A 15,433-nucleotide genomic window follows, 5' to 3' on the forward strand; every position below is an offset into this window, starting at 1 on the left:
GGCACATCACCAGAAATAGTTCGACTTTCAAAAGATTTAGCCTTAGTCTGTCGGTTATGGCGTCTGACTAGAATCGGATTCTCTATGGCAGCGTAGGTTCGAAACCTACCTACTGCAAACGGCCATTGTTTTGCTTGATATATATAATTTTTAATTAACAGATCAGCCCAGAAATTTTTCTCAAATATGGGGATTGAGTACATAAATTTATAAAAATATAATTTACTTATATTTCAACGCATGGCACATCACCAGAAATAGTTCGACTTTCAAAAGATTTAGCCTTGGTCTGTCAGTTAAGGATCTGACTTAAAATCAGAATCTCTATGGCAGCGTAGGTTCGAAACCTACCTATTGCAAACGGCCATTGTTTTGCTTAAAATATATATTTTTTAATTAACAGCTCAGCCCAGAAATTTTTCTCAAATATGGGGATGGAGTAAGTAAATTTAAAAAAATATAGTGGCCTTATATTTCAATGCATGGCACATCACCAGAAATAGTTCGACTTTCAAACAGATTTAGGCTTGGGCTGTCGGTTTAGGCTTCTGACTAGAAATCAGATTCTCTTTCAACATAGGGGTTCGCTACTGCAAACGACCATTGTTTTGCTTGAAATATAATTTTCGTAAATAGCAGCTTATCCCAGAAAATTTTGTCCATTATGTGGATTGAGTTCATAAATTTAAAACAATATAATGCCCTTATATTTCAAATGCACATCACCGGAAATAGTTCCACTTTCATACAGATTTAGCCCTAGTCTGTCGGTTAAGGCGTCTGACTAGAAATCAGATTCTCCATGGCAGCGTAGGTTCGAAACCTACCTGCTGCAAACCACCATTGTTTTGCTTGAAATATAATTTTTGTAATTAGCAGCTCAGCCAAAAAAATTTTGTCAATTATGGGGATTGAGTGCAAAAATTTATAACAATATAATGCCCTTATATTTCAAATGGCACATCACCAGAAATAGTTCGACTTTCAAACAGATTTAGCCCTGGTCTGTCGGTTAAGGCGTCTGACTAGAAATCAGATTCTCCATGGCAGCGTAGGTTCGAAACCTACCTGCTGCAAACCACCATTGTTTTGCTAGAAATATAATTTTTGTAATTAGCAGCTCAGCCAAAAAAATTTTGTCAATTATGGGTATTGAGTGCAAAAATTTATAACAATATAATGCCCTTATATTTCAAATGGCACATCACCAGAAATAGTTCGACTTTCAAACAGATTTAGCCCTGGTCTGTCGGTCACGGCTTCTGACTAGAAATCAGATTCTCCATGGCATCGTAGGTTCGAAACCTACATACTGCAAACGGCCATTGTTTTGCTTGAAATATATATTTTTTAATTAACAGCTCAGCCCAGAAATTTTTCTCAAATATGGGGATTGAGTACATAAATTTATAAAAATATAATGGACTTATATTTCAACGCATGGCACATCACCAGAAATAGTTCGACTTTCAAACAGATTTAGCCTTGGTCTATCGGTTAAGGCGTCTGACTAGAAATCAGATTCTCCATAGCAGCGTAGGTTCGAAACCTACTTACTGCAAACGACCATTTGTTTTGCTTGAAATATAATTTTTGTAATTAGCAGCTCAGTAAAGAAAGTTTTGTCAATTATGGGGATTGAGTGCATACATTTAAAACAATATAATGATATTATATTTCAAATGGCACATCACCAGAAATAGTTCTACTTTCAAACAGATTTAGCCCTGGTCTGTCGGTTAAGGCGTCTGACTAGAAATCAGATTCTCTATGGCAGCGTAGGTTCGAAACCTACCTACTGCAAACGGCCATTGTTTTGCTTGAAACATATATTTTTTAATTAACAGCTCAGCCCAGAAATTTTTCCCAAATATGGGGATTGAGTACATAAATTTATAAAAATATAATTTACTTATATATCAACGCATGGCACATCACAAGAAATAGTTCGACTTTCAAACAGATTTAGCCTTGGTGTGTCGGTTAAGGCATCTGACTTAAAATCAGAATCTCTATGTCAGCGTAGCTTCGAAACCTACCTACTGCAAACGGCCATTGTTTTGCTTGAAATATATAATTATTAATTAACAGATCAGCCCAGAAATTTTTCTCAAATATGGGGATTGAGTACATAAATTTATAAAAATATAATTTACTTATATTTCAACGCATGGCACATCACCAGAAATAGTTCGACTTTCAAACAGATTTAGCCTTGGTTTGTCGGTTAAGGCGTCTGACTAGAAATCAGATTCTCCATGGCAGCGTAGGTTCGAAACCTACCTACTGCAAACGACCATTTGTTTTGCTTGAAATATAATTTTTGTAATTAGCACCTCAGTCCAGAAAATTTCGTCAATTATGGGGATTGAGTGCATACATTTAAAACAATATAATGCCCTTATATTTCAAATGGCACATCATCATAAATAGTACGACTTTCAAACAGATTTAGCCTTGGCCTGTCGGTCACGGCTTCTGACTAGAAATCAAATTCTCCATGGCATCGTAGGTTCTAAATCTACCTACTACAAACGAAAATTTGTTTTGCTTGAAATATAATTTTTGTAATTAGCAGCTCAGCCAAGAAAATTTTGTCAATTATGGGGATTGAGTGCATAAATTTATAACAATGTAAAGCCCTTATATTTCAAATGGCACATCACCAGAAATGGTTCTACTTTCAAACAGATTTAGCCATGGTCTGTCGGTTAAGGCGTCTGACTAGAAATCAGATTCTCCATGGCAGCGTAGTTTCGAAACCTACCTGCTGCAAACGACCATTGTTTTGCTTGAAATATAATTTTTGTAATAAGCAGCTCAGCCATGAAAATTTTGTCAATTATTGGGATTTAGTGCATAAATTTATATCAATATAATGCCCTTATATTTCAAATGGCACATCACCAGAAATAGTTCTACTTTCAAACAGATTTAGCCCTGGTCTGTCGGTCACGGCTTCTGACTAGAAATCAAATTCTCCATGGCATCGTAGGTTCGAAACCTACATACTGCAAACGGCCATTGTTCTGCTTGAAATATATATTTTTTAATTAGCAGCTCAGCCCAGAAATTTTTCTCAAATATGGGGATTGAGTACATAAATTTATAAAAATATAATGGACTTATATTTCAACGCATGGCAAATCACCAGAAATAGTTCGACTTTCAAACAGATTTAGCCTTGGTCTGTCGGTTAAGGCGTCTGACTAGAAAGCAGATTCTCCATGGCAGCGTAGGTTCGAAACCTGCCAACTGCAAACGACCATTTGTTTTGCTTGAAATATAATTTTTGTAATTAGCAGCTCAGTCCAGAAAGTTTTGTCAATTATGGGGATTGAGTGCATACATTTAATACAATATAATGCCCTTATATTTCAAATGGCACATCACCAGAAATAGTTCTACTTTCACACAGATTTAGCCCTGGTCTGTCGGTTAAGGCGTCTGACCAGAAATCAGATTCTCTATGGCAGCGTAGGTTGGAAACCTACCTACTGCAAACGGCGATTGTTTTGCTTGAAATATATAATTTTTAATTAACAGATCAGCCCAGAAATTTTTCTCAAATATGGGGATTGAGTACATAAATTTATAAAAATATAATTTACTTATATTTCAACGCATGGCACATCACCAGAAATAGTTCCACTTTCAAAAGATTTAGCCTTAGTCTGTCGGTTATGGCGTCTGACTAGAATCGGATTCTCTATGGCAGCGTAGGTTCGAAACCTACCTACTGCAAACGGTCATTGTTTTGCTTGATATATATAATTTTTAATTAACAGATCAGCCCAGAAATTTTTCTCAAATATGGGGATTGAGTACATAAATTTATAAAAATATAATTTACTTATATTTCAACGCATGGCACATCACCAGAAATAGTTCGACTTTCAAAAGATTTAGCCTTGGTCTGTCAGTTAAGGATCTGACTTAAAATCAGAATCTCTATGGCAGCGTAGGTTCGAAACCTACCTATTGCAAACGGCCACTGTTTTGCTTAAAATATATATTTTTTAATTAACAGCTCAGCCCAGAAATTTTTCTCAAATATGGGGATGGAGTAAGTAAATTTAAAAAAATATAGTGGCCTTATATTTCAATGCATGGCACATCACCAGAAATAGTTCGACTTTCAAACAGATTTAGGCTTGGGCTGTCGGTTTAGGCGTCTGACTAGAAATCAGATTCTCTATCAACATAGGGGTTCGCTACTGCAAACGACCATTGTTTTGCTTGAAATATAATTTTCGTAAATAGCTGCTTATCCCAGAAAATTTTGTCCATTATGGGGATTGAGTTCATAAATTTAAAACAATATAATGCCCTTATATTTCAAATGCACATCACCGGAAATAGTTCCACTTTCATACAGATTTAGCCCTAGTCTGTCGGTTAAGGCGTCTGACTAGAAATCAGATTCTCCATGGCAACGTAGGTTCGAAACCTACCTGCTGCAAACCACCATTGTTTTGCTTGAAATATAATTTTTGTAATTAGCAGCTCAGCCAAAAAAATTTTGTCAATTATGGGGATTGAGTGCAAAAATTTATAACAATATAATGCCCTTATATTTCAAATGGCACATCACCAGAAATAGTTCGACTTTCAAACAGATTTAGCCCTGGTCTGTCGGTTAAGGCGTCTGACTAGAAATCAGATTCTCCATGGCAGCGTAGGTTCGAAACCTACCTGCTGCAAACCACCATTGTTTTGCTAGAAATATAATTTTTGTAATTAGCAGCTCAGCCAAAAAAATTTTGTCAATTATGGGGATTGAGTGCCAAAATTTATAACAATATAATGCCCTTATATTTCAAATGGCACATCACCAGAAATAGTTCGACTTTCAAACAGATTTAGCCCTGGTCTGTCGGTCACGGCTTCTGACTAGAAATCAGATTCTCCATGGCATCGTAGGTTCGAAACCTACATACTGCAAACGGCCATTGTTTTGCTTGAAATATATATTTTTTAATTAACAGCTCAGCCCAGAAATTTTTCTCAAATATGGGGATTGAGTACATAAATTTATAAAAATATAATGGACTTATATTTCAACGCATGGCAAATCACCAGAAATAGTTCGACTTTCAAACAGATTTAGCCTTGGTCTGTCGGTTAAGGCGTCTGACTAGAAAGCAGATTCTCCATGGCAGCGTAGGTTCGAAACCTGCCAACTGCAAACGACCATTTGTTTTGCTTGAAATATAATTTTTGTAATTAGCAGCTCAGTCCAGAAAGTTTTGTCAATTATGGGGATTGAGTGCATACATTTAATACAATATAATGCCCTTATATTTCAAATGGCACATCACCAGAAATAGTTCTACTTTCACACAGATTTAGCCCTGGTCTGTCGGTTAAGGCGTCTGACCAGAAATCAGATTATCTATGGCAGCGTAGGTTGGAAACCTACCTACTGCAAACGGCGATTGTTTTGCTTGAAATATATAATTTTTAATTAACAGATCAGCCCAGAAATTTTTCTCAAATATGGGGATTGAGTACATAAATTTATAAAAATATAATTTACTTATATTTCAACGCATGGCACATCACCAGAAATAGTTCCACTTTCAAAAGATTTAGCCTTAGTCTGTCGGTTATGGCGTCTGACTAGAATCGGATTCTCTATGGCAGCGTAGGTTCGAAACCTACCTACTGCAAACGGCCATTGTTTTGCTTGATATATATAATTTTTAATTAACAGATCAGCCCAGAAATTTTTCTCAAATATGGGGATTGAGTACATAAATTTATAAAAATATAATTTACTTATATTTCAACGCATGGCACATCACCAGAAATAGTTCGACTTTCAAAAGATTTAGCCTTGGTCTGTCAGTTAAGGATCTGACTTAAAATCAGAATCTCTATGGCAGCGTAGGTTCGAAACCTACCTATTGCAAACGGCCATTGTTTTGCTTAAAATATATATTTTTTAATTAACAGCTCAGCCCAGAAATTTTTCTCAAATATGGGGATGGAGTAAGTAAATTTAAAAATATATAGTGGCCTTATATTTCAATGCATGGCACATCACCAGAAATAGTTCGACTTTCAAACAGATTTAGGCTTGGGCTGTCGGTTTAGGCGTCTGACTAGAAATCAGATTCTCTATCAACATAGGGGTTCGCTACTGCAAACGACCATTGTTTTGCTTGAAATATAATTTTCGTAAATAGCAGCTTATCCCAGAAAATTTTGTCCATTATGGGGATTGAGTTCATAAATTTAAAACAATATAATGCCCTTATATTTCAAATGCACATCACCGGAAATAGTTCCACTTTCATACAGATTTAGCCCTAGTCTGTCGGTTAAGGCGTCTGACTAGAAATCAGATTCTCCATGGCAACGTAGGTTCGAAACCTACCTGCGGCAAACCACCATTGTTTTGCTTGAAATATAATTTTTGTAATTAGCAGCTCAGCCAAAAAAATTTTGTCAATTATGGGGATTGAGTGCAAAAATTTATAACAATATAATGCCCTTATATTTCAAATGGCACATCACCAGAAATAGTTCGACTTTCAAACAGATTTAGCCCTGGTCTGTCGGTTAAGGGGTCTGACTAGAAATCAGATTCTCCATGGCAGCGTAGGTTCGAAACCTACCTGCTGCAAACCACCATTGTTTTGCTAGAAATATAATTTTTGTAATTAGCAGCTCAGCCAAAAAAATTTTGTCAATTATGGGGATTGAGTGCAAAAATTTATAACAATATAATGCCCTTATATTTCAAATGGCACATCACCAGAAATAGTTCGACTTTCAAACAGATTTAGCCCTGGTCTGTCGGTCACGGCTTCTGACTAGAAATCAGATTCTCCATGGCATCGTAGGTTCGAAACCTACATACTGCAAACGGCCATTGTTTTGCTTGAAATATATATTTTTTAATTAACAGCTCAGCCCAGAAATTTTTCTCAAATATGGGGATTGAGTACATAAATTTATAAAAATATAATGGACTTATATTTCAACGCATGGCACATCACCAGAAATAGTTCGACTTTCAAACAGATTTAGCCTTGGTCTATCGGTTAAGGCGTCTGACTAGAAATCAGATTCTCCATAGCAGCGTAGGTTCGAAACCTACTTACTGCAAACGACCATTTGTTTTGCTTGAAATATAATTTTTGTAATTAGCAGCTCAGTAAAGAAAGTTTTGTCAATTATGGGGATTGAGTGCATACATTTAAAACAATATAATGATATTATATTTCAAATGGCACATCACCAGAAATAGTTCTACTTTCAAACAGATTTAGCCCTGGTCTGTCGGTTAAGGCGTCTGACTAGAAATCAGATTCTCTATGGCAGCGTAGGTTCGAAACCTACCTACTGCAAACGGCCATTGTTTTGCTTGAAACATATATTTTTTAATTAACAGCTCAGCCCAGAAATTTTTCCCAAATATGGGGATTGAGTACATAAATTTATAAAAATATAATTTACTTATATTTCAACGCATGGCACATCACCAGAAATAGTTCGACTTTCAAACAGATTTAGCCTTTGTCTGTCGGTCACGGCTTCTGACTAGAAATCAGATTCTCCATGGCATCGTAGGTTCGAAATCTATCTGCTGCAAACGAAAATTTGTTTTGCTTGAAATATAATTTTTGTAATTAGCAGGTCAGCCAAGAAAATTTTGTCAATTATGGGGATTGAGTGCATAAATTTATAACAATGTAATGCCCTTATATTTCAAATGGCACATCACCAGAAATAGTTCTACTTTCAAACAGATTTAGCCTTGGTCTGTCAGTTTAGGCGTCTGACTAGAAATCAGATTCTCTATCAGCATAGGTTCGCTACTGCAAACGACCATTGTTTTGCTTGAAATATAATTTTCGTAAATAGCAGCTTATCCCAGAAAATTTTGTCAATTATGGGGATTGAGCTCATAAATTTAAAACAATATAATGCCCTTATATTTCAAATGCACATCATCGGAAATAGTTCTACTTTCAAACAGATTTAGCCCTGGTCTGTCGGTTAAGGCGTCTGACTAGAAATCAGATTCTCTATGGCAGCGTAGGTTCGAAATCTACCTACTGCAAACGAAAATTTGTTTTGCTTGAAATATAATTTTTGTAATTAGCAGCTCGCCAAGAAAGTTTTGTCAATTATGGGGATTTAGTGCATAAATTTATAACAATATTATGCCCTTATATTTCAAATGGCACATCACCAGAAATAGTTCTACTTTCAAACAGATTTAGCCCTGGTCTGTCGGTCACGGCTTCTGACTAGAAATCAGATTCTCGATGGCATCGTAGGTTCGAAACCTACATACTGCAAACGGCCATTGTTTTGCTTGAAATATATATTTTTTAATTAACAGCTCAGCCCAGAAATTTTTCTCAAATATGGGGATTGAGTACATAAATTTATAAAAATATAATTTACTTATATTTCAACGCATGGCACATCACAAGAAATAGTTCGACTTTCAAACAGATTTAGCCTTGGTGTGTCGGTTAAGGCATCTGACTAGAAATCAGGTTCTCCATAGCAGCGTAGGTTCGAAACCTACCTACTGCAAACGACCATTTGTTTTGCTTGAAATATAATTTTTGTAATTAGCAGCTCAGTCCAGAAAGTTTTGTCAATTATGGGGATTGAGTGCATACATTTAAAACAATATAATGACCTTATATTTCAAATGGCACATCACCAGAAATAGTTCTACTTTCAAACAGATTTAGCCTTGGTCTGTCGGTTAAGGCGTCTGACTAGAAATCAGATTCTCTATGGCAGCGTAGGTTCGAAACCTACCTACTGCAAACGGCCATTGTTTTGCTTAAAATATATACTTTTAATTAACAGATCAGCCCAGAAATTTTTCTCAAATATGGGGATTGAGTACATAAATTTATGAAAATATAATTTACTTATATTTCAACGCATGGCACATCACCAGAAATAGTTCGACTTTCAAATAGATTTAGCCTTGGTCTGTCGGTTAAGGCATCTGACTAGAAATCAGGTTCTCCATAGCAGCGTAGGTTCGAAACCTACCTACTGCAAACGACCATTTGTTTTGCTTAAAATATATTTTTTGTAATTAGCAGCTCAGTCCAGAAAGTTTTGTCAATTATGGGGATTGAGTGCATACATTTAAAACAATATAATGCCCTTATACTTCAAATGGCACATCACCAGAAATAGTTCTACTTTCAAACAGATTTAGCCTTGGTCTGTCGGTTAAGGCGTCTGACTAGAAATCAGATTCTCTATGGCAGCGTAGGTTCGAAACCTACCTACTGCAAACGGCCATTGTTTTGCTTAAAATATATAATTTTTAATTAACAGATCAGCCCAGAAATTTTTCTCAAATTTGGGGATTGAGTACATGAATTTATAAAAATATAATTTACTTATATTTCAACGCATGGCACATCACAAGAAATAGTTCGACTTTCAAACAGATTTAGCCTTGGTGTGTCGGTTAAGGCATCTGACTTAAAATCAGAATGTCTATGTCAGCGTAGCTTCGAAACCTACCTACTGCAAACGGCCATTGTTTTGCTTGAAATATATAATTATTAATTAACAGATCAGCACAGAAATTTTTCTCAAATATGGGGATTGAGTACATAAATTTATAAAAATGTAATTTACTTATATTTCAACGCATGGCACATCACCAGAAATAGTTCGACTTTCAAACAGATTTAGCCTTGGTTTGTAGGTTAAGGCGTCTGACTAGAAATCAGATTCTCCATGGCAGCGTAAGTTCGAAACCTACCTACTGCAAACGACCATTTGTTTTGCTTGAAATATAATTTTTGTAATTAGCACCTCAGTCCAGAAAATTTCGTCAATTATGGGGATTGAGTGCATACATTTAAAACAATATAATGCCCTTATATTTCAAATGGCACATCATCAGAAATAGTACGACTTTCAAACAGATTTAGCCTTGGTCTGTCGCTCACGGCTTCTGACTAGAAATCAAATTCTCCATGGCATCGTAGGTTCGAAATCTACCTACTACAAACGAAAATTTGTTTTGCTTGAAATATAATTTTTGTAATTAGCAGCTCAGCCAAGAAAATTTTGTCAAATATGTGGATTGAGTGCATAAATTTATAACAATGTAAAGCCCTTATATTTCAAATGGCACATCACCAGAAATAGTTCTACTTTCAAACAGATTTAGCCCTGGTCTGTCGGTTAAGGCGTCTGACTAGAAATCAGATTCTCCATGGCAGCGTAGGTTCGAAACCTACCTGCTGCAAACGACCATTGTTTTGCTTGAAATATAATTTTTTTAATAAGCAGCTCAGCCATGAAAATTTTGTCAATTATTGGGATTTAGTGCATAAATTTATATCAATATAATGCCCTTATATTTCAAATGGCACATCACCAGAAATAGTTCTACTTTCAAACAGATTTAGCCCTGGTCTCTATGGCAGCGTAGGTTCGAAACCTACCTACTGCAAACGGCCATTGTTTTGCTTGAAACATATATTTTTTAATTAACAGCTCAGCCCAGAAATTTTTCTCAAATATGGGGATTGAGTACATAAATTTATAAAAATATAATTTACTTATATTTCAACGCATGGCACATCACCAGAAATAGTTCGACTTTCAAACAGATTTAGCCTTTGTCTGTCGGAGTAAAATTGAACGTAGACGAGTATGAATTAATGCGGCATTTTGGAAAATTTTCCAGGGCCTATAATAGCATTTTCGCTATGGCCCATCCCAGGGGCAATTACGCCGGTCTAGGGATGTACGGATCGGGCCGTCCGGCTACATCGACCGCGGTAATCAATCGTCAAGTGAGGTTTATGGCGGATTCGCATCGAACAGGAAATCGTCGTTTTAACGAGGCGCATCTTTATTTCATGGACGTATCGGAAAACACGGCCAATTTGCGAAGGTCTTTTTCCACCGTTTCGGGACAATTATCCGAGGACGTTGTCGATTCATTCGAATCGTATTTAAGACGGGAAAATCGATTATGTAAAATTTTTAAATGGGCAGGCCAATTATATAGGGAGGAGGTCGAAAACGCCGCCGTCAATAACAGGGAAGTTAGGGAAATTGTTTTATGCGTTAATCCGCGGATTAAGGACGAACGAAACGGTCCACGTAAAGCGGGATACCACCGTAGGAGGATATCCGAAGCCGCGGCTCGCATCTCGGGACTTCAATTTCCGAGAAATCAAACGATCGCGGGTATTTACATCGCGGACAGGCCCCCTTGCTACTACGACGTGGAGTTTGTTCCAAGACCGTTGGAGGAGGACGCGGCTTTGCCGTATAGAGAGATTTCCGTTATCACGGTCACACTAGATCTAATGTTGTATCCTTTGGCTCATTTGCACGCGGAGAGTTCTTGGAACGAATCCGCCGACAAGGTCAACACGTTGAGACAATATTACAGATTTCAGTTGTTATCGGATATTCCGAGGACAAAGGGCGGTCGTTATTGGAATGTCTTGGATTTGGTAGGTAAATTGCGTTTACAATACATCGTCGACGCCGCCGTCAAAATCGAGTACAACGACGTTTCTTGGGCGGAAAAAAATCAAAAGGTATTACGATCCGATACCTACGATAGTTTGAAAAGGTTCTTGGAAATGCGGACGGCGGAAATAAACGAGGGAAATGAAGGTCTAGCTCGCGTACGTCCCGGTCGCATCATCATCTTACCGGCTACGATTCCCGGTACCAGGCGGTACTACCACAACGGTTATCTAGACAGTTTGGCTTTGTGCGCGAAATTGAGAAGAGTTCCCACTTACCTTCTCACGTTCACGTCAAACAAAAATTGGCAAGAGGTAATCGACGAGATGAACCGCCGCGACAAATCCGTGTCCGACATAGGAAACTTTCCGGAGGTTTTGTGTCGCGTATTCGAACAAAAATTGAATGCCTTGATGGGAGATTTGACCGAGCGTCAAATCTTAGGGAAAATCGAAGGATACGTTGTCAGGGTAGAATTCCAAAAATGCGGCGCTCCGCACGCGCATATCCTTCTCTATTTGTCCAGAGAAGACGTTCCCGTTTCGGGAGAGAATGTGGATAGGGTCATTTGGGCGAGATGGCCCGAACCTTCGGACGGTAACGGTTTCGAATCGCTTCGTCACTTGGTCAACACGTTCATGATACATAACAAGTGCGATATCGAACCGGAAAACGTCGAACAGGAAATCGACGACAATGACGAGGAGGAGGAACAAGAGGGGGAGATAGGTGTCGAAAATTCGAGGTTCAGAAGACCGCCTTGCTGGACCGTTGTCGATCGATGCCGGTGGAAATATCCGAAACAGCAAATATCGAGCACCGTTTTTAAGATCGAGAAGCAAATTCTTTACAGACGTCCTCCGGGTGTTTGCTTTTTTAAAAGGCAACAAAATCGTTTCGTCGGCAACGAATTTGGAACTTTGCGTCGGAAACCCGATCCAGGTGTGTCGATACATTAACGCCTACGTCAATAAGGGGTTAGACGTAGCGAACATCCAATGCGTTGAGATGCAAGTGAATACGACCACCGGTACGATCGATTGGAACGAGGCGGCGGCATTCCTTAAAATGAGATATATCGGACCGCACGAGGCGGTCTATCGCATCTTGGGAAATGGCATGTTCCATATCAGTCACACGATCGAAAAGTTGCCCGTGCATTTGGAAGGAGAGGCTTGTGAAATTTACAGGGAAGGGGACGAGGTGGCCGTAGTCGAAAGGGGCGAGCGTTCTAAGCTCGTCGCTTGGTTCGAATTGAACGCGGCGGAGGAGGCGACGGGTCGGCGACGGTTCTACGTCGACATCGTCGAAACGCACTCTTGGCGGCAAGGTCGTTGGGTCGCCAAGTCGCGACCCACCAGTTCTCTAGGTCGTATGAGTCCGGTTTATCCGAGTCCGGGGAATATGGAGCGCTACTATCTACGAATGATTTTGGGCAACGTGACAGGTTTGATTTCGTTCGTGGACGCGAAAACCGTAAACGGCGTTTTATGTCCTTCGTATCAGGCCGCTTGCGTAGCGTTAAAATTGATCCCGGACGACGACGAAGAGGCGGACAAGATTTTAGATTGGATAGCGGATCGTCTTCGTCATCCGTTTTATTTAAGGGAAGCGTTCGCTCTAATTCTCTTGTACAATCCGTCGAAGAATCCCCGAACTTTATTTAAGAGATGGTGCAGGCGTATGTCCGCGGACGTGCTTAGGATTCATATCGATTTAATAAGAGATATCGACGAAGAGGGCGCGGGCGACTTAAACGAAAGGATGCACGTGCTCCGTACGTGTCGGTATACGGTCCTTTGGAGTTTCGTAGATCGATTTCTGGTCGAATGCTCCACTTCGATGGAAAAAATTAATCTTCCTCGGGATTGGATTTCCGATTGGGTTTACGACGAGGAGGCGGAACAACTTTTGGACGAGGAAGAGGTTACGTTCGAGGAATTCGCTTTCGTTCCGAGACCGAATCAAAATTTGCATCTGATCGATCTCAACGATCAACAGCTGGGATTCGTTTACGAGGTTTTACAGTCTGTATGCAATCGTAACGGTATCGTTTTCGTTTTGACCGGCGAAGGGGGCACCGGCAAAACCGCGACCGTCAACGTTATTTTGGAAGTGGCGGAACTTCGCGCGTTACCGTACGTATCCGCGGCTTTTACGGGGATCGCGGCCACGTTAATCCGGAACGCGGCTACGATTCATTCTTCTTTCGGCATTCCTAGAGAAAGAGGCGTAGACGATACGCCGGTTTCTAATTTGGTGGGCGAGTCGGAGGCGGCCGACGATATTCGAAACGCGAGACTCGTCGTGTTAGACGAGGTGTTTATCTTGGCGTCGTGGATGTTGGAAATGATCGATGCCGTGTGTCGGGAATACGGTCAATCGCGACGGTCGTTCGGTGGGAAAACCGTTATTCTTAGCGGCGATCCCAAGCAGTTGCTTCCCGTTGTCAAGGGTAGGCGAGCGGGAATGGCGTCTATCGTTTCGCATCCGGCATGGAGTACTTTTCAACTGTGCACGTTAACGGAAAACATGCGTGTTCATCCGCAAGAGGTGGAATGGTCGAATTTCATCAGGAGAGTAGGCGACGGGGAAAGAATCGTTTCGGACAACGGACGCGAACCGATTTCCGATAACTGTCTGTTCGTTCCTTCCAAATTAATTGTCAAATCGCGCGAACAACTCGTCGACTTTGTTTACGGGGACGTCTTCGAATCGATGCTCTCTCTTCCCGGGACGAACGAGCAATTCTTGGAATTAGCCGAGCGATTGGCCCTCCGGTCGATCCTTTGTCCCGTGAACAGCGAGGTCGAGGAGTTGAACGAAATCATCTCAAAGATCTTCCCCGATCCGTCAGGATCGGAGAGGGTCTTTTTGGCGACCAATTCCTACGATAGACAGAGTAACGAGGATGGGGCCGACGATCACGAAATCGCCAATCCCCTCGCGACGGGAGTCACCAGTGAAATTATCGAAAGTTTAGATTTGTCGGGACTACCGCCATATCGGTTGACTTTGAAGATCGGTTCGGTGGTAGTCCTTTTGGTAAATCTTAACGTGTGGAGGGGTTTTTGTAACGTACAGAGAATGATCGTTTTGGAGATGGGCGATGACGTGATAGTCGGCCGCATCGTTTCCGGTCAATTTCAGGGCCGTAAATGTGTCATTATCAGAAAACAATTCGTTTTAGCGGAAAAAGAAACGCCATTGCTACCGGGCGGCGGCACATTTTATAGAAAACAATTTCCGATTAAGTTGGCGCACGCAATTACTATCAACAAAGCGCAAGGACAGACTCTTTCGCGAGTCGGTTTGTGTCTCAACGTCCCGTGTTTTGCTCACGGTCAATTGTACGTCGCTTTGTCCAGAGTGCGTACTTGGCAGGATATTCGCATTTTTGTAAAGGAAAGTCGTAGACAGGGTCGTTTCTTTAAAGACGGTCGCAAAAATAATCCAGTTTTCACGCAGAATATCGTTTATAGGGCGTTTTTAGATAAAATCTTCAATTGAATTCGAAAATTTGCCACTTTTTACATTTTCGTTTCCATTTTACGACCCTATTTTCGTTCCGATTTTACGACACAACGATGACAGTTCACCGGTAATAACTTGTAACCGAGGGCGACTTTTTACCGACGACGTCCTTTACCCAATATAGCCTTTTCACCCGATCGTGACTTTTTACCCAATTATGACGTTTACTCGATCACGACTTTTACCAAATAAAAATATTACATTTTCCAAATTTTTATTAAGTACACGAGTTCCAATATTTCCTGCCGCCGGTACGAACGATGACTTTTTCCCGATTAAAACTCTAACCCGACAAAGACGTTCACCCGATTGAGACTTTTACCCGATTATGACTTTAATCCCATCACGAGGGTCGAAATTATTCGTTACGTTCGATACCGCGGACAATCGAACGATA

At 39.5% G+C, this 15,433-nt stretch overlaps 1 protein-coding gene across 1 annotated transcript in view; it reads left to right on the forward strand.

Moving 5' to 3' along the window:
* The window catches only part of LOC132697584 (uncharacterized), a 47,515-nt gene extending 32,503 nt beyond the window's left edge, over positions 1-15,012 (forward strand). The window contains exons 2-3 of the mRNA XM_060663159.1: positions 10,703-12,444; positions 12,491-15,012. Coding sequence (XP_060519142.1) covers positions 10,703-12,444; positions 12,491-15,012 — 4,264 coding nt within the window. The remainder of the gene's footprint in view (positions 1-10,702; positions 12,445-12,490) is intronic.
* Positions 15,013-15,433: the final 421 nt, after the last annotated feature.

Source organism: Cylas formicarius, unplaced genomic scaffold, assembly GCF_029955315.1.
Source record: "Cylas formicarius isolate icCylForm1 unplaced genomic scaffold, icCylForm1.1 PGA_scaffold_10__41_contigs__length_53128322, whole genome shotgun sequence".
Classification (NCBI taxonomy): Eukaryota; Metazoa; Arthropoda; class Insecta; order Coleoptera; family Brentidae; genus Cylas; species Cylas formicarius.